Source organism: Cyanistes caeruleus, chromosome 2 (genome assembly GCF_971803275.1).
Source record: "Cyanistes caeruleus chromosome 2, bCyaCae1.hap1.1, whole genome shotgun sequence".
In the NCBI taxonomy this organism is placed as follows: domain Eukaryota; kingdom Metazoa; phylum Chordata; class Aves; order Passeriformes; family Paridae; genus Cyanistes; species Cyanistes caeruleus.
The window spans coordinates 52,945,611-52,970,884 of NC_141702.1; the positions used below are offsets into that span (position 1 = coordinate 52,945,611).

At 38.0% G+C, this 25,274-nt stretch overlaps 1 protein-coding gene across 6 annotated transcripts in view; it reads right to left on the bottom strand.

The window, feature by feature from the left end:
* The window catches only part of ECHDC1 (ethylmalonyl-CoA decarboxylase 1), a 41,413-nt gene that overhangs the window by 15,167 nt on the left and 972 nt on the right, over positions 1 to 25,274 (bottom strand). For 2 of the 6 annotated variants that reach the window (XM_023924057.2, XM_023924059.2), the window contains exons 2-5: positions 17,463 to 17,684; positions 12,516 to 12,658; positions 7,665 to 7,717; positions 5,664 to 5,744 (exon numbers count right to left, since the gene is read on the bottom strand). In XM_023924057.2, coding sequence (XP_023779825.1) covers positions 5,664 to 5,744; positions 7,665 to 7,717; positions 12,516 to 12,658; positions 17,463 to 17,682 — 497 coding nt within the window. In that variant the 5' untranslated portion in view covers positions 17,683 to 17,684. Of the gene's footprint in view, positions 1 to 5,663; positions 5,745 to 7,664; positions 7,718 to 12,515; positions 12,659 to 17,462; positions 17,685 to 22,026; positions 22,098 to 24,541; positions 24,649 to 24,741; positions 24,863 to 25,070; positions 25,255 to 25,274 lie in introns of those variants that run through there. The other 4 variants (XM_086877003.1, XM_086877004.1, XM_086877006.1 and 1 more) reach the window with 4 other exon arrangements.

Genomic DNA, 25,274 nt, shown 5'->3' on the forward strand with positions numbered 1-25,274 from the left:
GTGGATTAATAGCTCAGTTTACCAGCAAGTATCAGAATGGGTCCAGACAAATATTCTCTAAAATCTGCCTTAGTTTTCCATTATCTGTTTTCCATTATCTGGACTATCTCTGTTTATTATTATCATGCAGCACATTTTATCAGCTGCAGACAGGATTGTTCAACAGAAAGGATGTAAGATTGCATGGTACAAGTGGTCTAAAACATAGACACGTGCTGATAAAAAAAAAAAAATCACTTACTCCGGATAAGATGGTTTGGCCTCCCAAAGGCAAAAAACACCCTCCAAAACAAACTATAAAACCCTAGAATGAAATAAATCCCTACAAAAAGAGAACTTCAGAGAGAACGCATCAACTCAAATTCATGCTTTGTTGATACTATTTAAATTTCTACTAAAATCAAACAGTGATAAATTTGAATTATAGACTACATCTAAAAATCCTCTGCCTGAAAGACTGTAAAAACAAAACATTCAATCCCAAATGAAAACTGGTAAAAGATCCCCAATACCAGCCCATAAATACAAATAACATAAGCAAGTAACATAAGCTCTTGAGCCCATTCCTAGCAGTGCTTACTTAACCAGATGTCAAATGTACCATGTCAAAAATAAGAACAGCATTCTCAAAGGCAGGCAATGTGAGACTTTTAAAATCATAACCAGAAATTTGTAGTAACAAACTTCCCAGGGCTCTAAAAATGTGAAGTGATGTAGGACTGCATTGGAATTCTGAAATTGCCAACTGATTTGCAGAAGATTTTAAATACACACACACACACACACACACATATATATATATATGAGACCAAAATTCTATATAGTTTAAAAGTAATCTATGCCACACAGAAAGCACCTGAAGATGTGAGAATGTGGTATCCCCACCTTAAGTAGAAGGGAGAACCCAAGATTCGTAGACACTCATAGTTGAAAGGAATAGCAAAAGTTGAATGGTCTGCAAAAGCTTATAGTTTTATTAGTAATTTACACACTTGGCATAGACATTGTTATTCTACTCCCTGACCTCTCAGAATAAGCACACAGCAGTGGGTTTTGGATAGGGGGTAGGGTAAAAGGGAAGATAGAGAGATGTATTAAAGAGCATGAGAGAGAAAGAAAGGAAGAAAGAGAATAAGAGAGAACACCAGTTCTGCCTCTAGCAGTGATCCAGCTGGAGCATCCAGGGTCCTGGGGTGTATACATGCCCAGGCTTTGTGGGTGTATCTTTTTATAGATATGTTTACCCTGTCCAGGAGGTAAGCTTCTCACTTTCTATGCAAATTAGTTATCATGCAGTCACTTCTTCTAGATCTTTCTGGAAATAGGTTGGAGGCTTCAAGGGTCTTTAATGGTCTTAATCCCCCGCTACAATGCATGACTGCTTCTCAACTTCATTCCTGCACTTGCCCTGTTGTGCTTATCCCCAGGTGCCAGAACCTGAACATCTGTCCCAGAAAAGTGCTGCTCTATGTCCATATGGCCCCATTCTCCACCCACATCCTGTCCTTTCTCACAATGTTATTACCAACAATCCTTGTTTGGCTCCATGGCTACCCAGCTGTCAGTGTTTGAAATGCACCCATTTTAATCCCTTATCTTTTAGACTTCTACAGAGAACCCACTCTCCAATTTGGCTACTGATCCTTCTTCGATGATGTGGAGCAATGTTAACTGTCACATGAATGCAAAGTGCTTTGTGAGCCTGGATTCTGCAAGAACTCATGAATATGTGAACCCCATCCTGCTCCATTTGTATCAGGCTCAGCCCAATGAAAAATGTTACTATGTACTGAGGCACCCATATTTCAAACAGCTATATCTTGTGCACCTAAATGCTTGTCCTGATAAAATTAAAAGCCAAAATCCTTGTACAGAGTCAAAGATTTCCAAAGAAGCTCATGGGCTGTGCTCTGATATTCTGAAACCTATTTTTGAAAAACTTTACTGTAGAATACTGAAGTATTTATGACTTCCTCCACTTTTCCTTTTTGAAAGGTGAAACTGAAAAGTTGGTCATAGTGGAGCTGCGTCTATGCAGAGATTAGATTAACTACCGCTCCTTTGATTTCCTGTAAATTGCATTTAATGCATTAAATACAACTTGTAAAAGTAAATACACAAATTATCACAGAAACACATACACCAAAAGCTATTTAATAACATTTCATTGTATCTCTTATTAAGTGTTTCATGGAACATGTCTAACACCTTAAAATGTAGTACTAAGCATGCCTACATATTTCACAGAAATATAGAAAACACACCTCTAAAATGAAAGAAGGCAAATTTGATAAATGCAATATTATTAGCATAAGCTGAGTTAGCCCAGCACTTACAACAGTAATGAAACTGGCCCTTTGCAATTTAACTGTGTAACACCAACTACAGCTGAAGAAAACATAGTTCATTAATTTATTTTCTAAAGAATAAAAAGAAATCATTGATGTCTCTACCTATGAACCCATTCTGAGATCAGTGGTATGAGAAATGGGCAGTTTTCCATCTCTGCACTCTTGTCCACTGCCTCAATACACCACCTTTTCAATTTGACTGACACAGCAGGGACATGCCTCTACTTGGACTGTAGCAGCATTAGAGAGGAATAAGGAGGTAGGAGGAAAGAGATTCTGTATCTCAGAAGCACCCAGATACAATGGAAGCCCATTTACCAGGTGATATAGAACCAAATTTTCAAAGTCATACATGTGTGTAAAAGACCTAGACAGGCATTGCCCCAGAGATATTTCTCCAAGGCACCAACATGAAATAGAAGACAAAACAGCTCAGAATTCAAAGCTAGTTATTCTGGCTATTGGTTGGTAATGCACTGCAACAACTGCACTCAAGAGATTATTGTGATCTCCTAATTGCACAAATGGATTCATTACCAACTGTTTTTTCCCCATATCTGTTAGTTTATTGTCCAGCATTCCACTACCATTCCTGTTTTCCTGTTCGAAGTCCTCAACCAATCCTGCCAAATCTTCTCTCCTTACCTTCACACACTGTGTAAGCACAGGACACACTTCAAGTTTCTGCATAAAGGACCCCAAAGCAGGTACTTCAACTACTTGTAAAATTTCATCACTAAATCCAACATCACATTCACTTCTGCAACTCACTGAAATGTCTGCAGTGTCATGCAGAGCTGTAAAATTCATTAACATTTGGCAGCAGAAACTATGAATCACCTTCACAGGCTCAAGAGTGGCCCACTGAAAAAAGTCAGTATTTCTTGAAGATATTATTAAAATATTCAGCTGACTGAGCAAGTTTCATATTTTCACCCTTCTATATTACTCAGTGTTGCAGTAATAATTGAGAAAAATAATTACAGTGTCAGTAGTTTTATCTTTCTAATTTTCATATCAGAAAAATTCTGAAAGGAAATTAATTACCTTGCCCTTGTCTGGACTGATTTGTCTGATTTTTTTTTTCCCACTAGTAACATGTTTATGATCTTTATAAGGATGCTTCTCTTCTGGAGTCACACTGCAACAACACATAGAACAGCTAAGACTGAAGACGATGTTTCGAGAAGACCTCTTCCTCCAGATTAAAGGTGGACTGACCTGAGATGTTTTCACTTTTCATCATTGTCCTTATGTCAGCAATAAATGTGCCAAAGTTCACACAAACTCCTGCTAATCCAATTTAAAATGAGCCAGCTTAAAACTGAGTGAGACAATTAGCCAGTGCTACCAGAAGAATGTATCAGTAAAGCATCTTAAACCACATCACCTATTTTAAAATTGAATTTGTCCACACCTCTACTTTAGCAGAGATGTGCCTCATGCTGCCAGACCACATTTCAGAGGAGGTACCTAGGTCATTTTAGTTCAAGTGAGTTGCTCAAATTATATCAGTGTAGTTAATGTAGTACAAAGTGGCAGAGATAAAAATAAGAAAATACTTCATGCGAAAACCAAGCAGTTTGGTAGTTTAAACAGAAACTGTGAAAAACAGAACTGTATTTGCAAATCTAGAATTAAAAGCAGCCACAACAAGCTAATTTTGTTCTTAAAAAATAAAATGTCCAAACAGATTATTCAAAGAAAAAAAATCTCTGATTTCTGTCTCAAATTCATCTTTTGTCACCTAGTGACTGAGGACAGAATACCTATTCCATTAATATCTACTTATAGACCTCAAAAAAAACCCAGAATTTTGACCACCAGAATTAAAATTCTCAAATTCAAGAGCAATAACAGCAAAGAGTATGTTTCTCTGTCTTGTTGCTGTTATTAATTAAGTCCCATTTGGTGCTCCTGAATTGCTGTTATTTAGTTGCACTGGATGGGTGTATAGAAAGTAATAGAAGATGGATCAACAGCTGTAGTTATTATGAAAATTATGGCAGCGCATGAGAGGAATTGCAGCTGCTCAATTCATGCAAATAAGAGCTACTTGACAATGCCTATAATTACACAGCATGTCAAAACAGCATAGCTGGAGTGTAAGTAGAGACTACATATTTTAGAAAGCCAAAAGATTTCCATTTCATTATATTCCCATTCCCTAAACGCCTATTTAGAGATAACAAGAAACACTTTCTGTCGACAGGCTCACAGATACAGAAAGGTCTGCTGAGTCTCCCAGGTGCATTCTCCTGCCAGCACTGCAGCTGTCAAACACAGAGCCTCTCTGCTGTTTCCCAAGCATTTGTAACAGCCTGGACTCACATCACAGCTGGGCCTTCAGCTCACTGTGTGCTGAGCAGATATGAAGAAAGATTCAGCCACATCTACTTTCAAAGCAAAGGTAGATTGCTTCCAAGTGGCTCAGACAATGCAGATACCATCTCCTCTATCCAAAGCCTGTTCCTGATACCTGGAACAGCACTGTAATATTCTAGTTTACTTTACTTTTGAGTGTACCTTCTTTCAGATTGTTTGGGGCAATTCTGTTCCCACTTCAGGCACTAAGACCTCTTCAAGAGCATATCTCCTTTTCTTACACGTAAACTTCACTAAAAGCTCCTCATTTTCAGAGATGCTGCCCACTGTGCTTATCCTGCTACATCTGTAGGCTGCTTGCACATTAGCAATGATTTATATAAAGTGACATTTTATTACTTTAGTGTCTTCCCATTCCTGTTCTGCCTGTTTAACTAAAGCCCTCTTCTTTTTTTGCCTGTTGTTTCATGCTAGGAAATCCCTGCACCTGCAATGGAAAAAAAAAACCAAACCAGAGATAAATCGTCATTTGTTTTCCTCTGCACCTCAAACTCTTGTTTCAACAGCTGTGCAGCACAAAATTATGTTACAAATAATAAATCCAGAACAAGAAACACAAGAGTAATGAAGAGATTTATTTATTTATTTTTACTGATGACATTCACATAAAGAGAAACAGGGAGATACACAATTTTGCAGCCCTCCTACCTATCACTCAGGGGTGAGCTGCACCCACTTGGTGTACAACACAGTCAGTTACTGATGTTCGCTACTGCTCTTGTTTTACACAATGATTCAAACCACATAACCTGGCAGAAACCACAACTTTTCTTTTCCTGTGAAGTCTGATGACAAAAATCTAATTGCAAATGCCTTGGAATCGAGGAACGTGACTCCTGGTAGAATTGGTACCTCAAGCTTCTAATGTTTCAGTTGGACAATGATTAAATCACTGACCCAATACAACAGCTACACAACTTGTCTTACCTGAAATCACATGCTGTGGTAAGTTCTGCTCCTCCTCCAAAAGCTTTTCCTTGAACTAGTGCAACACTGATCAAAGGCAACCTACACAAGAGACTTTAGTAAGCAAAAGTCATGCTTCTATCCTTTCAGAAATTACAAAACAATTCTACCAAGCCATTTCTATTGCGAAAGTTGAGAAAAATATATGTTTCCAATTTATTCAAATAACTACATATTTGTGGGCAATCACCACAGTATCAATTCTACTTATGTCAAAATTACTATTGCATAGTTGATACAGAATCCCAAAATGAAACAGCAAGATGGATATTTTAAATGGAATCAAAATAAATATCATGTACTGAAAAATATGTTATGAAAAATACCTGCTATAGAATATACCTAAAAAGGCAAGGAGTGACAAGATAGCAACGTAAGATTCTACTCTAAGCCAGTACACCACAGAAAGAAGCAGAAAGAGACACAAAGAACTGAAGGGCTGTGTTATCTAAAATTAATGAGATTTACCATGACAGCTTCAGCAGCTTCTTCAAACAGAGTGCTACTATCTCAGTCATCAACAAAACTTTTTTTGCAGACAAAACCTTTTGAGGAAAGCAGCAATCTGTTACCTTTGTTGGTGTTGTATTTAATCATGTTCAAGGTATTTAATCATGTTCAAGGTAATTCTAAGGACAGAGGGAAGGAAGAGTATGTTTCCCCACTGCTGATGTGAAATGAATACTAATGAATAGTGATTTAGGATAAGGCAAGTTTCCTAAGAAATGAAGACAGCTGGTTAGTCATAGAATTTTCACACTAAAACAGCTGTTTCATCTTTTACTATGAAGAGATTTTGAGCAGTTTACAAACCATTCAGAAGTCAGCATCCTAATCATAGCCACATGTCTGGTTTTAGTTCACCTTTAAAAGAAGCACCAACACTTTCTTACAGCCTAAGTTCACTTACAAACTGCAGCACAGTTCATACAATACATGGCACAAGAGAACCCACTAGAAGAGGGAAATTTTTTTCTGTGGTTTATGAGAAACCAGAAGATGTGGGTCCAAGATGGCTACATCCACACTGAAATCCATTTGAGGCACCTGTTTCAGGATCACAGTCAGCCTCAGCTCTGAGGGAGACTAATCCCATCTACAACAGATGTCCCCAGACAGCAGCTCAGCACTCCCTCTGAACCACGGCTTAAAGACATGCTAAGTCTACACACCTGAGGTGGGGGCTTAATCTTCACACATCTTCCTCCTCTTAGCTTTGCCCCATCAATTTTGATTATATGGAGACCAGCTTATGCAAATGGTTCCAATCCCAATGATTCCTTACAGTACTACTAATGTATGTCTCCAATCTCCTGGGTAATTTTACAGAAAAAATGTTAATTCATAACATTTTCTCATATAGATTATTTGAAAACAAAGAATATTTGAAAACAAAGAGTATTCATCTTCAAAGAGCTCTGAGCAGAAAAACACTGACTCTAGCACAAATGGATTTAATAGAAACGTGACTTCTCAAGAGAAGCCAAGTCTAAAGGAAAGGGTGTTTTTTCAGAAGCATCAGATGGTAAAATTAACAACACTCCTCTTCTGAAGTGGGAAGATTAAATAAATATATCAAATAAATGTTACCTATGTAGGCTGCATAACCTGTTGCTGCTTGTTATTTAAGAGCTACTGACTTCCACTGAGTTAGAGAGGTCGAGTTTCAGAAAATTTGAAGGCCCAGACTTCCTTAGCTCTGGGTATCTCCTAGCTCTACACATCTACACATATAAGCCTAGGGTTTTGTGTTTTTTTTCCTGTTCCAATCTCTGGAAAGCAAAATGTTAAGGTCTAATTTACATCCATAAATATCTACCTGATTAACATGTGTGAATAGAAGGTCTGGGATTCAAAATTACATACACAAAATTATGTATTTAAACATCTTATTAAAGAATTAACCAAAATACATTCTGATACTTATAATTACTTCATAAATGGGTAAATAAAATATATTACCTCATAAGTCTGGTTAAGGTGTTTTGCATAAACATGCACATATTCATCCCATCCTACAATGAATAGGAAATGAAAAAATGTTAAGTGATCTTAATGTGAAGCAATCAAACACAGATGTAGTAGACAGGAGTAAGCATTCTTTATATTTACTTCAGCTGGGTTTTGAGTCCTTGGTTCATGCTGCCCAACTTGCACCCCAACCCCACTATGCACAAATAGAAAACCTAGTATAAATCAGGTCAAAAAAAAAAAAAGTCAGAACTCAATTGACTTATATAAATTTCAATTATAATTAAGCCACTGCTAAAGTAATTGCAATATTGAATTTCTGTGTCGTAAAATTTTAGTGTTTCCTCTTAATTTCCTCTTCTCACTTCAAGTTGAACAACCATAAATCTGAGTTTTTAAATTGTGTACAAAGCCATAGCGTGCTACATACTTTTTACTGTCCCAAATCCATAAAGTTTTAGACATGATATAATTTATCAATTTAATCTTTTGTTGTTTGGGCCAAAAGCATTTCAGTAAAAAAAAAACCAAACACCAAAAACCACCAAATTGCAAAACAAATAAAAAAACAAACCAGAAAGAAGATTTTTCTTATCTGTCTCATCCTTTATGTTTTACATCTCCTTGTAATCAACAGTGAAAAATATACAACTGTTTCCTTCTAATCTAGTACAAGAACTAAAGGGTTCCAGATAAAATACATTCAACTAATATTTGTTCCTACAATGTGTAGTTAAAATGTGGAATGCTTGGCACAGGGCATTACACCCTCTACACAAATTCAAGAACATAAACTCGCAACAGGAAGAGCAATAAAAGGTTATTACATATAGAAAGCAACACCTCTAGCTCTAGAAATCTTAGTCACAAACTGCTGGGGGCTAAGAAAATATTTTGAGACAAAATCATTATCTTCCTTCCCTGTTAATATCCTTTTTCTCAGACATCTAGAATTAACCAGGAACTTGACAAATAACTGGGCTAAATGGTCCAGAACCACCATGTTCATATACATACTGAATTGAACCACACATATTATTTATCCCAAATTAAAGGAAAAAAAATATGTTTGGACACCATAGAAATAAAAAACTAGTAGGTAAAAATTTCAGCACATCTTTCAAATAATAAAGAAAATAAAGCCAAACAGACCAAATCCAAACAAACCAAACCTCTCATTACCAGAATTTACTAATTTCTGAAATACATTTTTACAGAAGTTGGCAAGTTAGAGAATCTGCCTGAATTAAAAGCCTCTGACTCATACCTCAGGGAATGAAAAGATATGCATTAAGTCTTCAATACATCTTTGGAAAAGAACCTTGAAATAACAGCAGGCCAATTTCAGGTGATTTATTGTCCATTTAGTAATGTATTCCCAAGAGCTACTCTGCCCAATGACAACCAGCATTATGATGTTTAGGCACAGATCTCTGGCAGATGTGAGTGCCATGACAACTGCTACACAAAAACCAGTGTATTTAGTTTTACTACACTAAAGGGCTGCTTGAAAATTTTAGCACACGTTGATTTATAAAGAGGCTTTTAGTTATCACTGTAGCCATCTCCTGCACACTCTAAGAACAGTAGCAATATTTCCATTCCAAGTTAAAGAACATTCAAACCTTTCATGATAGCTGCCTTAGTAGCTAAGTTCAAAGCCCACACAAAGATACAAGATACCAGCTCTCAGACACAGACTTGCACAATTCCCATATTACAACCTTCAGGCTGTAAGCTGAATTACATGCTTCAAGATGAAGTTGCACAAAAGCTCTTCAGAGAACATGATTTTTCACTTCACCACACCAGAATCCTTGCATTCAAACTGGACTTCTCAATTCATGACAAAATCCAAAATGATAATTAAAGATTCATTCCAGAACAGATAAACTTGAAAAACCCATTTATGTCTGAGCAGATAAAAAGAAAAGTCTTCATTCTCTCAGGTGGTAGAGAGATTACTGTGGAAAAAATGCCTGCACAGAAAACAGTAAAAAAAAAAAAAAAAAAAGCAATTGCTTGAGTCCTGGAAAGTAATAAACCCTTCAAACCTTCCTGACAAGAAAAATAAGGCTATTATTCAGATAAAAGACTCTAAGAGGTGTTCTCTACAGTCTAGTAGAATAATTATATCTGCAGCTCTAATATTGTTCTTGAAGTAAGAAGACCTCTAACTAGCAGAAAGGGAGATAAAATGCAGTAAAATGCACAACATATGGAAGGAAACAGCTTGGAGTGGGCCTAGGAGAGGCAGGGAAGAAGAAAGTCACCTTCATAAAGTAGAAGACTCTAATGCTGCCTCTTATTGCCACAAGACCTTCAAATCCATTTTCACTGCTGATAGAACGATATTTCCAGATTATCTCCAACTGCTCCAAAGTCCTCCCTCCATGGCTTATGCTTGGGAACCTCTGTTCTAGGACTTCTAGACAGGGATCAAGGAAAGCAAAATTCTCCTTTGTGCTTCTTCCTCTGAACTGTTGTTTCAAGAGCTAGTCTTGCTTTTCAGCTAGGCAACTTTTCAAGTCTCACTCCAGAATGAGGTTCTCGCTCTAAGAACAGATTACAAAGCCTTACAAAGACAGAAGGAAAAATATTTTTTTATTTAAATTCCACTACTTATTTACCTTCTCTGATTTGGTTATGTAATGTTAGCACTCAGAAAAGAAAAACAGGCAGGGGACCTAGGTTTGCTTCAGAGTTAGGAACAACTGAACATGGGACAAGATGGACAAAAGAGGAAAAGAATGAAGTGGAAGAGGAGGACTAAGAGCCACTAGGGGGCAAGAAAATGCTTCAACATTCCTGGCCATTATTCTGCCTATTCTGCACCACAGGGAAAAGCAAAATGTACTGAAAATTATGAAAAATACAGTACTCCATCAACCAACTGGTTGGATAAAAGTGTTTTCTGCAATTACTAAAAGCAATGGGCTAAAGAAGTCTTTAAAAATATATTAAGGACAGTTCAGTTATTTGAGCATGGTGCTAATAATGACAAGATTATGGGTTCAATCTGTTCACTTAAAAGTTGGACTTTATCATCCCTGTGGGACTCCTTCCAACTCAGAATATTCTATGATACTGTGAAAGACATACCCCTTCAGGCATAAAGTTATTCACTTTAGGGTTTTTTCTGCCTTGAAGATGCCTGTGGACAGAAAACTTAACCTGAAACCAGACAAAGCATTCTCATCTCCATCAAGTTAGAGCGAAGAGTTCTGTAAGACTGAAGAACAGAAAATGCTCTTACATATTCTAGTAAAGATTTATTTAATAAAGACTATTAAATCCCACCAAACAGATTGTTTAGAAGCTATTATAAAGAAACTCTCAGTAAAAGACAAATAGCTTGAACTCTCCAAAGGAAGTAGAAAAGCAACTACGTTTAACTATTCTTGGAGCATTCCTGGTGACTCTTAGGCTTTAATTTCAATACTAGCATGAGATCTAGATTCTCTGCAGAGAATTCCCAAAGTTATAACTAACATGTATACATTTCATTCCGCCCAGTATATCTGTTATTGAACATAATCCTTGCAAGAGCCCTCTGCCACTGCAGTGGCTCAAAGTAATTTGTATAAGCATAGAGAGAGAATACGAAATACATGGAAGCAGAATCACTGAGATTTACAGAACTCTGAAGGAAAGCCTGGACTGCAAATAAGAAAAGAAATGACCTTGTTTGGCTTCAGCTCCTTTTCTGTTGATATAATGCTCAAAGAAGTTGAGAATGGCAGATTAAATTTTTTTTTTTTTAAAAATTAATTTAGAAAAAATTTCATATGCATCTATACTTTTAGAGTTACCAGTGCTTATAATATATCCAGATGAAAACTTCCCCCAAATCCATTTAGATATAAAGCATGACATTTCCGTATTAAGAAAAGCACCTCTCTTGTGAGGGTCCAGAAAGGAAAGAAAGAGTCCTATACCCTTTGAAAACTGCACTGTCCTATGTATTTTACCAGGCCACAAATAAAATCTAAGATATTGTGGGGTTTATGATATTTAGTTTCATCAACAGGAAAAAAAAATCATCACTGAAGACAAATATCAGATTATCCAGTTTTTGTGTTGATGCTCATACTGGAAGGGCAAATTAAATGTTTCATTTACATAATTAAATCCTGAAACTTGCAGTGGCCACAAAAAAAGCACCAGGATTGGCACTTACCATAATTTCAAACTAGGTATAAGAGCAGCACAGGCAGCTTCCCTGGCAGCTGGCAAAGCCCTATTTCACACATTGCCAAGTCCATGTATTAGTCCACAGAAAGAACTTTAGCACACATGAAAGTTGTCCAAATGAGTGGCATGAGCAAAAAATTGCCATCAAACCCCAACTTCTTCAATTTCATAGGTACACACAAGACTCACATGACTCAAGTACAGCACAAAAATTGCATCTGTTCTTCCATTTCATGCAGGTTCAAACAGTTTTGATAAAAATTCTGTAATAGCAGCCATGCTACTTAAATTTCTGTTTTTATTTTAGAATATAAGAAATTATTACTTTTATCTGTTTCTAAAGGTCAAACTACAGAAGCACATTTTATCTGATGTGTAAATTCACCATATACTGCTGTGAGAAACTGAAATGACATTTTTAAAAGAAAGGCTAAGGAAGCACATATAGTGTAGGAATTTAGAGTTATGAATCACTTACAATAACACTTAAATCATGGCTTGAAAGGACTGACAACATTTTTTTGACCATTAAAGCTCCATTCTGTGACTTGTATGTAAAATTGCAGAAGTGTAGTGCAACACCTCTGTCTAAAAAGAATCTCAAAAAACTAATTTTTCTCCAAAACCTTAATGTGTACTAATACTTGCCTGGGAGTTGGATATTTCTTTGACAGCATTCAAATCAGATCCTGAGCAAAAAGTGTTTCCTGCACCATGGATTATAAGACCTTTGCCATCCTTCCAGTTTTCCAGTTCAGTTACCCTCTCCTGGAGTTCTACCATCATAGTACCTGCCACAAGAGGGGAGAAACAAAATTTTTAATGGGAAATAATTACCACCATAATGTTTTCCACCAGCAAAACCAAGTTAGAGTAAATAAGTGATTGTCTTAAAATCACAAGGGAAAGCATCATCTTAAATCCTGCACACAATCACCAACACACATTTGTTCTCCAAGGATGCACATCCCAAAATTCCAAGGGATATTCTGTATGAAGGATATTTGTGTTACACTCAAAAAAGCCTCAAAACAAAACAAAACAAACAAACAAAACCCTCTACCTGATTTATTTCTACCTGCAATTGCATACATTCAGGACAGCTAAATTTATATGTATCCATCCAGATCTGTCCAACTAGTCATTTTGAAATTACTGACATTCCTCCCTGCCCAAACAATTGGCAGAGAATGAAAATAATCATGTCCAAGGTGGGCTCAAGGTGCAACCGGTCAATGTTAACAAAGGCTCCTTTCTAAAGACTCTCATTATAAATATTATCATCATAGAGTACTAGCTTTTTACTTCTTGTTTAAACAACTAATTCATGATAAAACATGATAAATATATTTGCTTAAGTACCCTTCCTGACATGGAACTCAATAAACTCCTCATCTGGGACAGCAGCATCTTCCACAGCAATGGAACATACATGTATTAATTTAAAGCTCTTCCTGTCTGAATGCCTGTGACCTGTCTCTTATTCTCTTAATATACTTAAGAGAATATTTACAGAAACTAATTTACAGAAACTGATTTCAGAAAGCAAGGTACATACAGGCTGATGACATTCCCAGCTTTACCCTTCTTTGACAAAAATTTAGATGGACAGGCCTACATTCTTCAGATAGAAATGTGCTTTTGATTAATACTCTCAAGGACTCTCTCCTCTGCCAACAGTGTTACTTTTTTAGCTCTACGCCTGCATGCTCAGGACTCATCCTCTTCTGAAATTTCCCATTAGCAGCCAATCCATGGGACATTTATGTTTTCTACCTGTTTGTTTTTATTTTCTTACAGTTAATTATGAAGTAAGCTTCCCAGTACCACATTAAGAGTGAACACTCAGTCAAGCACTTACCCCTTAGGCTTGGTCTCAGCCACTGAATTAACACAGTTTGACAATGTTTCTGTTCCAGTCAATAATTAAGTGGACATTACATATTATATACCAGAATAGCATTGGGTTATTTTATTTTTTTACCCACTGTCAAGTCTACACCATGATCCTCTAAAAAATCCCAGCAGTTCTGCCAGTTGCGTTCCCTTCTGTATTTATAATTTGGTCATGTTTTTTGTATGTGGCACATTACATTTGCTTTCACTGAATTTCACCCTGTTGATCTTGAGCTCTTTGTAGCAGCTAATCAAGATCACTTTGAATGCCTCTCTTCTACTCCAAAAAATATTCTTGAAAGATCTCCTAATGTGGGGTCATCTGATAATTTCACCAGTTCATCTTCTGTTTCATCATCCAAGCCAGGAATAAAAATACTGAGCAGAACTAGGCCTGGATGCGATTTTTGTGGGTCTTCATTTGAAATGCTTTTCCAGCCCGACAGCATATTCAGCAACTCTTTCTGCAAGCACTGCAGTTCAAACAGGTGTGCATTAACCCTGTGGATTTCACTTACTACACATCTGCCTTCTTAAGTCTTCTTTACAGAGAGGTGTTTGAGATGGCATCCAATCTTTGCTGGAGTCAAATACAGCAGAACCACTGTTTGTGGTTCTCTTAATAGGCAAAGCAGTGAGGTATTGAAGAGCATTCAAAGCCAAATATTCAGTTAACTGAAAAAATGCAGGATCCATATGAGCCTGTTACATGCAATAGCAGGGGACAAGAGACACTGGCCTGGTTCTATCCTCTGCAAGAGGCTCTTTTCCGTTCCTGACAACACTGAACTATTATTTACCAACAGACATAGCTCCTGATGTTTGATATAATGAAGAGGGCACAACACTAAAGCAAATCCTCATTCTGCCAATCTTATTTCAGTATTTAATACCACTAAGTTCATGCTCTTTACAAAATTAATAATAAATAATAATTTGTTTGCATCTTAACTATCATCTGAGAATAAATGTTTTCAAGTAAATTCTAGAAAACAAAAATTATCATCATTATTTTCTAATTTCTACAGGCTAGCTTTCTTCTCTTTCAAACTACATTCAAGTTTAATTCAGTGAGAGGTTGGGTTGCTGAAACTGGTTCTACCAGGCTTTAACTGACATTGTTAGCATTTGTTTCCAAAGAGACTATTTCAAACAGGTGGCCATCAGATTCCAATTAAGAAGAGAAAAAAGGCATAACAATCTCCATATCGCCCATTAGCAATTTGCCAACAATTTTGTTCTGTTTTTGATTTCATGAGCTGCTCAAGCTTAGAATAAACATAATTCCTTTGAGATAAAAAACTGCTGTGTAAAGCAAATGCCTGGAAAATAGAATTTCTCTCAATAGTTTAATAATGTTTTGCAGCTTTCTAGAGGGAGTGTGCATGGATATATAAATTCACATCTGCTGCTATTCAGAAGCTATGAAACACAGAATCAACAGAATTTGATGGGGAGGTCGCTGAATCTACCGGCTCCGGCTGGTGAAGTCAACAAGGTTCTGCTGAGGCAATTCAAGGCTAGCACACCCCATCCTGCCCCTTGAAGAGCATTATTTGATACACAACTGTAAAGGCAAGGGACTAAGTTCCTGATAGTTTCTCAGCAACTGCATTTCACAGACAATTATGTTAAAAATTAAATTAAGATCAGTATAAATTAAGATGACATACCATTCACTGCAGTAGAGAAGGGGCTAGACTGATTTTGCTTCTACGCTGCTGCCCATAAAAACAAAAGTCTCTAGCAGAGGTGTAGAGCACAAAGAAGAAGCATCTCTTGAACTGACAGTAAGATTTTCCAGAGAAATTCTTTGTGGCTATTGCCTAGCAAAATGGTGTACAGCTCTCTACAGGGCTCTACAGACTGCTGTAAAACAGAACTGCCTGATCCCACGGCTCATTTGTTATACGCTAATGAGGATCCACAACAAAGACAGAGCTATTAATTTCCTCAGTGGATTTTGTGGCTCCTCTTTGCCACTGGAGCATCTAATTGACATACACTAATAAGTTATTTTCACAGCAGCCCTGTAAGAAGAGAAGAGATTATTTTACAGATAACTAACTGAGCCAGAGAGAAAATGTCTGCTAATTTTGGATGCTCGACTCCAGATGTGTGATATGATTTCAGCACTTTAACATTACAAAGAACACTGTACAGGCAAAGAACAGCTATCAGTTGCCTAAATGACAGGTGCATCTGCTCAGCACTGCCACCAATCACTTCTGAGCCTCTCCTGCCAAACATATAGAAAACAGAGAACATATTTGCAAGTTTCTATGGAAGTTTGGTTTAAGCAATTTGACTTTTATTACTCCTGATCTTCAAAGAGCAGAAAAACCCAGTGTGCTATCTCCTTTTGGTGTTACAGCTCATTTCTCATGCCCCTTTCAACTTCCACAACAAATATGCTAAAAGCACATAGTCTGCAAGGTGTACATTGCACAGTTCCATTTTGAATCAAAAACATAAAACAATCTAGAAACAGGAGAAACAACACTGTAATTATGTTTGTATAACAGCACGTATGCTGACAGGGAGGCATGCAGAAGGACAATCCCTATGCTAACATTTTTTAGCTACAACTTCCTAAGTTAGGTAATGCTTCCATACATGAGATTTTTAAGCAAAAAAAAGAGAGAATGCAGAAACATGTAGGTGCATTACCACCAGTTCTACTGCTCGCTTTGGTTCCTTTCAGCTAACAATCACTAGTGGAAAAAGCAGATTGACATTCTGCATATAAAGGGCATGCTTTGCTGCAAAATGTTTGCTCACAACAAAGGAACAGTGAGAAACTGGGCAGGAAGACAGAACAGCAACAAAGAAATTGGCAAGATGACACAAAAGTATCCACTTCAAAATATTAACATATAAAAACATTCTTACACTAAAGGCTTATGCATGGCTCCAGTTCAGGTTGATTCACACCATGAACCTGCGCCAATTCATATCTGAAGAGAATGGCATAAATTGGAATAATCTAGATAATTAAGAAGAGACAGCAAATATACTCAACTTGGAGAACAAAAATCTCTCATAATACAAAATTAATAAAATAGGGCACTTGGTTTTGATAGCTAAGTATTCTCCCGTGTAAAAGCATATTAAACAAATCACTGACCTGCAGAAGCTGAGAATACCCAGCTCATCTGATCTTTAATTAACCATTCACTGATATTTATGACATAAGGCAAATGAAGAAAAAATGGAAGACAGTTTGGGTGAGCGAAAAACACCAAATTACAGAAGTTTAATGTACAGGGAAGGCTTTAGGTAAAGAAACAGGAAGCAAACTCAATCTTTCTACATCACCTACAAAAGAGAGGTGGCATCTTCTCAAGCCCATAAAAATGCCTTCCATATTTCCAGAGCAGTGATGACAAAATGAGAGGAGATGCAAGAAAGAGCTCAGTGGCAGAATTGTGCCAACACTTAACACAGGGAGAAGCACATTCTGCAAGACAGTCCCTGAGTCATTGAGAATTTCTTAGATTCTTATTACATTTATAGCAAAGTTACTATGCAAAACACTGGACACATTTGCTGCACATCTGAATAAAACTTACACATTTGTTCTTTTAACTCAGGCATGGTAAGGCAGAGTGCTTCACTTTCTTAGACAAAATATCTAAACAGGTAACTGAAAAAGAGAAAAACCAAAACCAACCATCAATCCCATCAACTAATTAGTACCTGTAAAGGCATTCATTAGCTTTGGGTTATTCAAAGTAAGTATTCCAATGCCATTGTCCTCTTTGGAAAGGTTGATGGATCCACCAGAAAACTGTTGAAGTTTCTTCTTTATCAATTCTTCTTCATAGCCATCAGCACCATTATACAGTGACAACCTTCTCTGTTGTAGTATTCTTTTCTTTGTAGTCTGAACTAAGTTCTTCCAGAGAGGAAGGGCCATTTCTGGAAACACATGGGGTGAGGAGAAAAAAAAATTCAAGAGATTTCCTTTGAAATCCATTTCAGTCCTCTGAGAAAGAGGGAATTATGACAGCAGAAACTAATATAAATGTAATACAATCATATCAGCTGACTGAAATTACTACAAGCTATATTTTCAAAATTCTTAGTTTGATTCTACCCCCACAAAGTTACCAGAAGTTTTATGGAGTGATTTTAGTAGTTAAGCCAGATATTAGCACCTTTTAAAACACTTATTTGTAAAATTTACCAAAAAAGTATTTGTGTGCAGAACACAAAAGAGGCTCAAAAAACTACAGTAAGACTCCTATGTATTCCACTAGACCAATTTACTCTGTATTAATTTTCTAAACCCTCCCTCACTCTTCTCTCTTAAAAAATTCCAAGATCCTCAGCTAAAATGGAGGAAAAATTCTATCACGTCCCACAGCTTTCATGATCTGGATGTCCTGCTTTTCTGTAAGCAACTATTAGAGCAAGACCTTCCCAAAAGAAACACTTGAGGAACATAAAAATTAAGAACTGAAGATCATTCTTATATCGAAGTCTGCTCCCCATCACCTAATCCCATTAACACAGTTGTCAGACCCCATCTTAAAACTAATTAGTTTGCCTAGCCCCTGAATGCTAGGTGCTTTTCCCAGTCATCCCAGTGGCACTTTGAGTTGACCTCATTTGAGCACAGAATCTGTGCAGTACTCCAAAGGATGCAAAGTGTACAACATTATTATGCATTGATTTATTTATATATTTGCCTTTTATAAAGGTAGTAATACTTGTAAACTGTTTCTGTATACCAGTATACCCATGGCTTATTCCTCTGCTATTTCCATTCTACAGTGTATGACTGTAGATCAAGAAATAACAAGTAAGTAATTATCATATATTACACTTGATCTGCATCTCTGCCTTAATTTATTTACTTTGGAAATGGGTCTATTGGAGAAAGTGGTTTACAAATTACTTTAAAGAAACTGAGTAAAGCCTGAACTGGAAAGAGCTGTTCTGGAAATAAAGTCATCTCAGAAACCAATCAGAATGATTGAATCAAAAGAACCCCCACAGGACGTGGAAAAAAAAATGCTTGCTAATTTGCAATTTGATATAGTCCTACCTTTTCCCCAACCTACTTTTTAATGGGCTTGGCCATTCAGAAGACATGGTAGATGCTCATTTTGTTGACAGCTGGGAAAAGATTGTTTTGTTTCTGCATCATATTTGGCAGAAACAAGATACTTGAAAAATTGGAAAGCAGCTGTTGGAAAGTTTTTCTAAGGTGAACTCAAAACATAAACACATTCATTGAGACAGACTTTGGTGACAGCTATATTGTGTGCTCTGTTATCTTACAGTTTACAGACTCAACATTTTTGAAAACCTTTATTATTTACATATGATCAAGTAAATGCACATTAAAAACAACACACAATTAGCTCCTAATGAAACAAGTGAACAGCCCTGTCAAGTGAATACTTATGTTACCAGCTGTACCATCCTACACTCAACTTGAAAATGCTTCTGTTGGTGCAGGCATAGTCCTCATGCAAAGGGAGGAGGAGTTTGCAGAGCAACCACACTGTGGGATGTGAAGGAACATGCAGCAATACCAGGCAATTGTGAAGAGCCATCTATGCCAATAGATCCATACCTGTCCTGCCAACTGCACCCACCAAAACAACAGGATCTCACAAGCTCAACACAAAGAAATTAGTAAGGCCTACACAAATCTATGCATTATAAAATCATCTACACAAGAAATTGTAAAGGGACGTTTTTTTAATATCTGCTGACAAACAAGGCATGCTAATCTGTCATGATGAACTTTTCCAAAGTGTAAACTAATAAAACTAATTACAAAATTTAATCAAGTTTAAAATCTAATTGAACACAAGAGTCATTACTTCATAAAAAACATTCCCTGACTGGTGCTGCACACAAACACTCTCCATCTATGCACATTCTAATAGTCTGCAACACTTCAGCTACCACCTTTCAGAGCTTTTAAAAATTTTATTTAAAGAGTGAAAATGGGTTTCTAAAGCTCATTTCTCCTAATTGATTCTTTTTATATTCAGGCTCTCAAGAAAGAGACCGCCTTCCCTTTTTTCTAAAACCTCAGTAGTCATTCCTCAGCATATATTAATGCAATAAAACTTTCCATCCAGCTACTAGTTTTTGCTCAAGAGAGAACAAACATGAAATATATGGACAGTTCAGCCTTTCATTTTAAAGCGTACCTTGAACAATCAACTCCCAATTTTTAATGCATACAAAGTGTCCCCAATTCTCATACAAAAACAGACTACCTGGAATTCTCTAGGAAGCCCCAATGACTGGCTTGAAAGCAAAGAGGAAGGGGAAAAAAGAAGGCTGTCCTGCTAAGTTGATGACTTAAACTTCTTTCATGACTTTTATACACTACTAAATTTCTCATAACAAGAAATATACTGAGCAAAACAGACTTAAGATATGGAAATTTTATTCCAATGAAAAAAGAGTCTGTCATTTTCAACTGCTTGGTTATATGCATTAACAGCTCTTTAATATTATCACTATGGTAATAAAGAGCAGCAGCAAGTGCAGGATTAGAAAACAAATTGGACACCACTGCCTGCTGATCATGACTCATGATTAGTGACTCATGCAAGGTATAATCTTTGAATTATTTTCTTTACAATCATCTCCTACAGTACTGGTCAGCGCCCAATACTATTTTCTAATAAAAATAAGATTATTTTAGCAGTGTATTTAAACATCATCCAAAATTTCAATCAGTATGGAGCACTCACAATCCACGGCATTAATCCAATCATGAGATTGATTATTTCTGTATTTTGCACAAAAGCAGTGAAAGATGTTGCAGTAGCACAATCTTGTAAGACCACCCAAAAGATATTTATTAACACTAAAATTTTCTGATTTTCCGTTTAACATCATCAAATCTCTTTATACATACTTAGAGAAATGGAGTCTGAGTCTAATTTTAAAAAGGCAACATGCTATACCCATTAGCATGTGTAGCAAAGGTAGTTTATGCACAGTTCCTACAATGGAAAAAAACCAACCTGACAGTAAGTAATAACAGTGGTCAATTAGCATCCTTCATATGTTTTCAGTGCTACAGCTTTATATATCACTGGTGATGACTAAGAAAGAAGCCAACAGTATGGACATCAATAGCTGTTCATGCCACAGCTATTGTACCTCTTACATAAAACAGCATTTTAAATCCCATTTGGCACTCAAGTGATTTTGTAACACCCTTGCCTGTGGGGTAGCAGACTGTGGGTTCATATAAACACATCGAATGCCAGTACTTCAGTACAAAGAACTGACACACATTATGCAAGAGCAGTACATGTATCCACATGCAGGCACTCACAATCTATGTATTTTTGTGCATGTGGAGGCATCAGAGGCCTTTTGACAGCCTCTGGTAACTGCCTAGGTAAAATTCAGACCTCACAATGTTAATAAAAAATAGTAATAACAGGAACACTAAGATCAATACTCCCTGAGTAGATTCTTTGGGAGATTAGTAAGTCTTGAACAAGGATATTTGCCTTTGCCATTTACCACTACCAAGTGTCAATTGTCACTGAACATGAAGACATGTGGCCAAAGTAAGAGATAAGGGCTGTAGGTAGCAACTTTCTAGAATAAAGGGTAGACTTTCTAGAATAGAAAGGGCATTTCTAGAATAAAGGGTATAAGAATTATGACAAACCAGAGAACTAAATCTTAGGACCTGTATACTCAAACAAGAGACACAGTACGACATAGCAAGTTAAAATACATAAGCAAGGAAAATTCCAGTTCAAAAAATGGTGCTTGAACTATTAACATGAGTCAAGGAAAAAGAAAATGGGGCAAGAAGATGTGGGGTGTGTTTTCAATACATTACAGAAATAAGCATGCTGTTTCATCTGGGGCAGGATGTGACAGATGTGATGTGCAGATATAGATACTGCAAAAAAACCCATCAACTGACTTTCTGGGTTTGGATGAAGGTATACTGAGATTAAGCATAGCAGAAATAAAGAGATTAAATAGACAAAATCCACAAAATAATTCTCAGGGAGGAGAAAACATTCAAATGGCATAAAAAAAAAATTAGAAAGACACTTTTGTGACACTGCCAAAGGCATCAAGGGCACTTGGTCAAGAAGAACAAGAGAACCTGACTTGAGGAAGACCTTTGGCAGCTGCAATTTTAGTGAGAAGCTCACTGAAAGTGAGCAAAGTGCAAAGACAGGGAAGAAGGGTTAGAAGATGTGAACTGAGGATGATGATGACTCAATTCAACCCTGTCTGGGTGGCTTACCAATCATTTTAGAAGGCATTTTCCTGTACTAGGGAGCAGTGACCATGACTGGCAGATGCTTCACCAGGTTCCTGCAGTGGTAAATCAATGGAAAGCAAGTGGTGATACGGAAATCGATATACATTATACATATATACATACACACATATACATAATGAAATATGGATATGGAAATACAATTGATGCTATAGCATGAAAGCAGTTGAAAAAGCAAGAGTGATGGATAAACAAAGCATGAAAATAGCCCATCTGTAGGAAACAAAAAAAAATAGGTTGAAAATGAGTGAAAATAGCAACTGACTATAAGCCTGGTCAGTAGGCTGGAATGTAATTATGGGGAATAAAAAAAAAGAAAATAAATTCTGGTGTTGGACAAAGAGAAGAGATTCAAAAACGAAAGAACAGCAGTTTAGTCTCACAGTGGAGTCACTAGACCCTGCCTTCATACACAAGAAAGGTGTAATAGGGATGACTCACATGCAGGATTCCTCTGTTGCCAGTTGCTTGTCACCACCCCACAACTGAAGGTTACGGTGCCCTCCACCTACCTCATGCACTTATCCATCTCTCTACTTTCCTTCCATGATGCGTGGGTTAGGTTAACTTAAGCACCTTGTCCAACAGGTTCTCCCACTCTAATAATTACCAGATGAAGCAAACTGAGGGCACTCTCTTCTCCAGCTTGCTTTCTCATTGCTGAATGCAAGCAGTGAGCAGATCATAACCATGCTAAGGGATCAGCAGCAGAAAACCTACTGACAAAACATGATTTGCAAGTACAGATACCAAACAAAGCAGGGGAGCAAAGGAGGTTCTGCCTCCCCAACTAGGGGACTGATCCCTCAAGCTTTTCTCAAAATGTCATGGCTCCCGAACTTGCTGAGCCCTGTTCAAACTTTTAGCACATTGTCTCTGGTACCTGCACTGTAGACAAATTAGATGGGATCAACAGTTCCTCCAGTTCAGCACTTTAAAAGCCTTATGACTCCTCTAAAAACAGCCTTTAAAAGTAGCAGGTATTTAAAAGGACAATTTTTTAGCCTCTGTATTACTGTTGATAGAACAAAAGATTTGGGCCTCCTACTTTGTGTATGTCATCATTAGAAACAAAATTTATCTATCCAGAAGCTGAAAGAACAAGAATTAAGAACATGTCCAGATTAACTAACTGAAACGGCATCAACTAATGTATGTAATGGGAAATAAAAATTAACTGGGGGAAAGAAAAATCTTATAACTGTGTAAGTAAAAAAAAACCCCTTTGTCTGTAGTTTCAAACTGGCTGACCATTTACACCTCATTTCTGTTTTTATCTCTTTTTTTCTTGTTTTTTTCATTGTTCCTAAGCAGCCCAATTCTGGACATAGCAAGCTATAGCTTTCCAAACTATTTGTTCTTTGTTTAGTTTTGTATTTTTTAAGGATCCCTGTAGGCTAGAGTTTAGCTGTGAATTGTCTTTCTATTCCTAAACAATTACATTCTCTTTTAATCACATTTTAATTATTTTGGAGAATAGTAAATGAATCACAGAGGAACATATTTAAGTCCACAGAAAAATAATGGTATTTAAGGATGCAAAACAGCTGACAAAGGAAGCCTTTCCATAAATACAGATGACACCACCTAAAAACATTTGATTTTGGTCCCATGGTGAGTAAAAGATTTTGAGTTTTACAGCGGAGGGCAAGAATATGCTATCTTCTGCAAAAAGCACTTGGGCCTTTATTTTTCAATGCTTTGATTCGAAGAGGTGCTCTTCACAGCTGTCATCAAAGAAGCTTTTATAACAGTGACAAAAAACTCTTTTAAGTTCACTGCCCGCTAGGTGTGTTTTAGAGACCTTTAAGAAGAGCAGATGCACAACTTCACAGGAATGGAAATAACCACAACCAACCCATTTGCCTTTCAGTCACCAAATCCTGAACCATAAAATGCATGTATTCTAACTTGACCCGCAAATAGTGATACTTTCCCAATGGTTGCCTTGAAAACTACCTTTTGTAGCCAAGAAGTATTCTGAAGAATACAAGAAATATCCACTTAATTCACTGTTTACTATTCTCTCCTTACCACCACCAGCTATAAATGCTTCTCTCGACAGCAATGCCAAAAATGATATACCAAAGTCTGAACTGGCCAAGCAGTCACGATTCTCCTGTTCCCTTGTAACAGCACTGGGAACTAGCAGCACCACTCCAGGACTGCCTGTCACCTGCTTCCTTGGCTCCACACCGAATTTCGGGAAGCAAAGGCAACCGTGCAGGTATCACCTTGGGAAGAATGTGAAGGCTCAAGGGACCGAGGGGTGGAAGCTACTTCTCCAGAAGACATTTCTTGCTGCTAATCTGCGGTGTCAAAAACCACTTTTTTTTTTTTTTTTTTTACGGCATTACTTATGTTAGATCAACCGTCAAGCCGGGCAGGGCTCAGCGCCGAGCAGGGCCGAAGTGGGCGGTGACCGGCTGTTCTCAAAGCGAGACCCGAGATGTCAGGGCTAAACAGAAGCACCACCGACCTCTCCAGCACGGATGACACCAGCTCGCCTCTGCCCCGGGCAGCCCGAGGCCTCGCGGGGATCGGGACGCCCCGCGCCCGCCCTGCCCCCGGACGCTGCCCGAGGCCGCGCCTCGGCAGCCCCGTTCCCCTGCAGAGGCCCCTTTCCCCCCGAAGGCCGCGGGCGGCCGGGGCAGCGGAGCCCCCCGGCCGGGCACTGACCTGGGCCCGGCGCTGACCTGGGCCCGGCGCCGGCGGAGCAGCGGCGGCGGGCGGTGCTGCGGGGAAAGGGCCCGGCCGGGAACCGCTGCCGCGGCCTCCGGGCCGGGCCCGCAGCCGCCCGCCCGCGCCCCGGGCGCAGCGGTGTCGGGGCAGCCCCGCGCCCGGCAAAAGGGAATTAAAACCTGTTGAGCCCCCGGCTGCTGGGGGCTGACTCGGGGCCCACAAGATACCGCATCTCTAGAGGCGTGACCCCAAGCAGAGAGAACTCTGCCTGAATTAAAGCAATTTTGAAGCAGATTATACTTGTCAGCTCCAGAGTTGCTAAATACCACACAAGCAGGTCGTCATTATTGTCGTTTTCTGCACCTATGGCCTCCATCTCTAAAAACCAAGCCCCGCGTTTCTATCCGAGTCAGGCTAATTAAAGATCCTCGTTTCTCCGCTGGCTCAGGACGAGGTCTCGCCTCAGGTGAGGCTACGGATGGCTGCCGGGAGGATCCAGCCTGGAGCAGCGGGCCCCCGCTTGCAGCAGG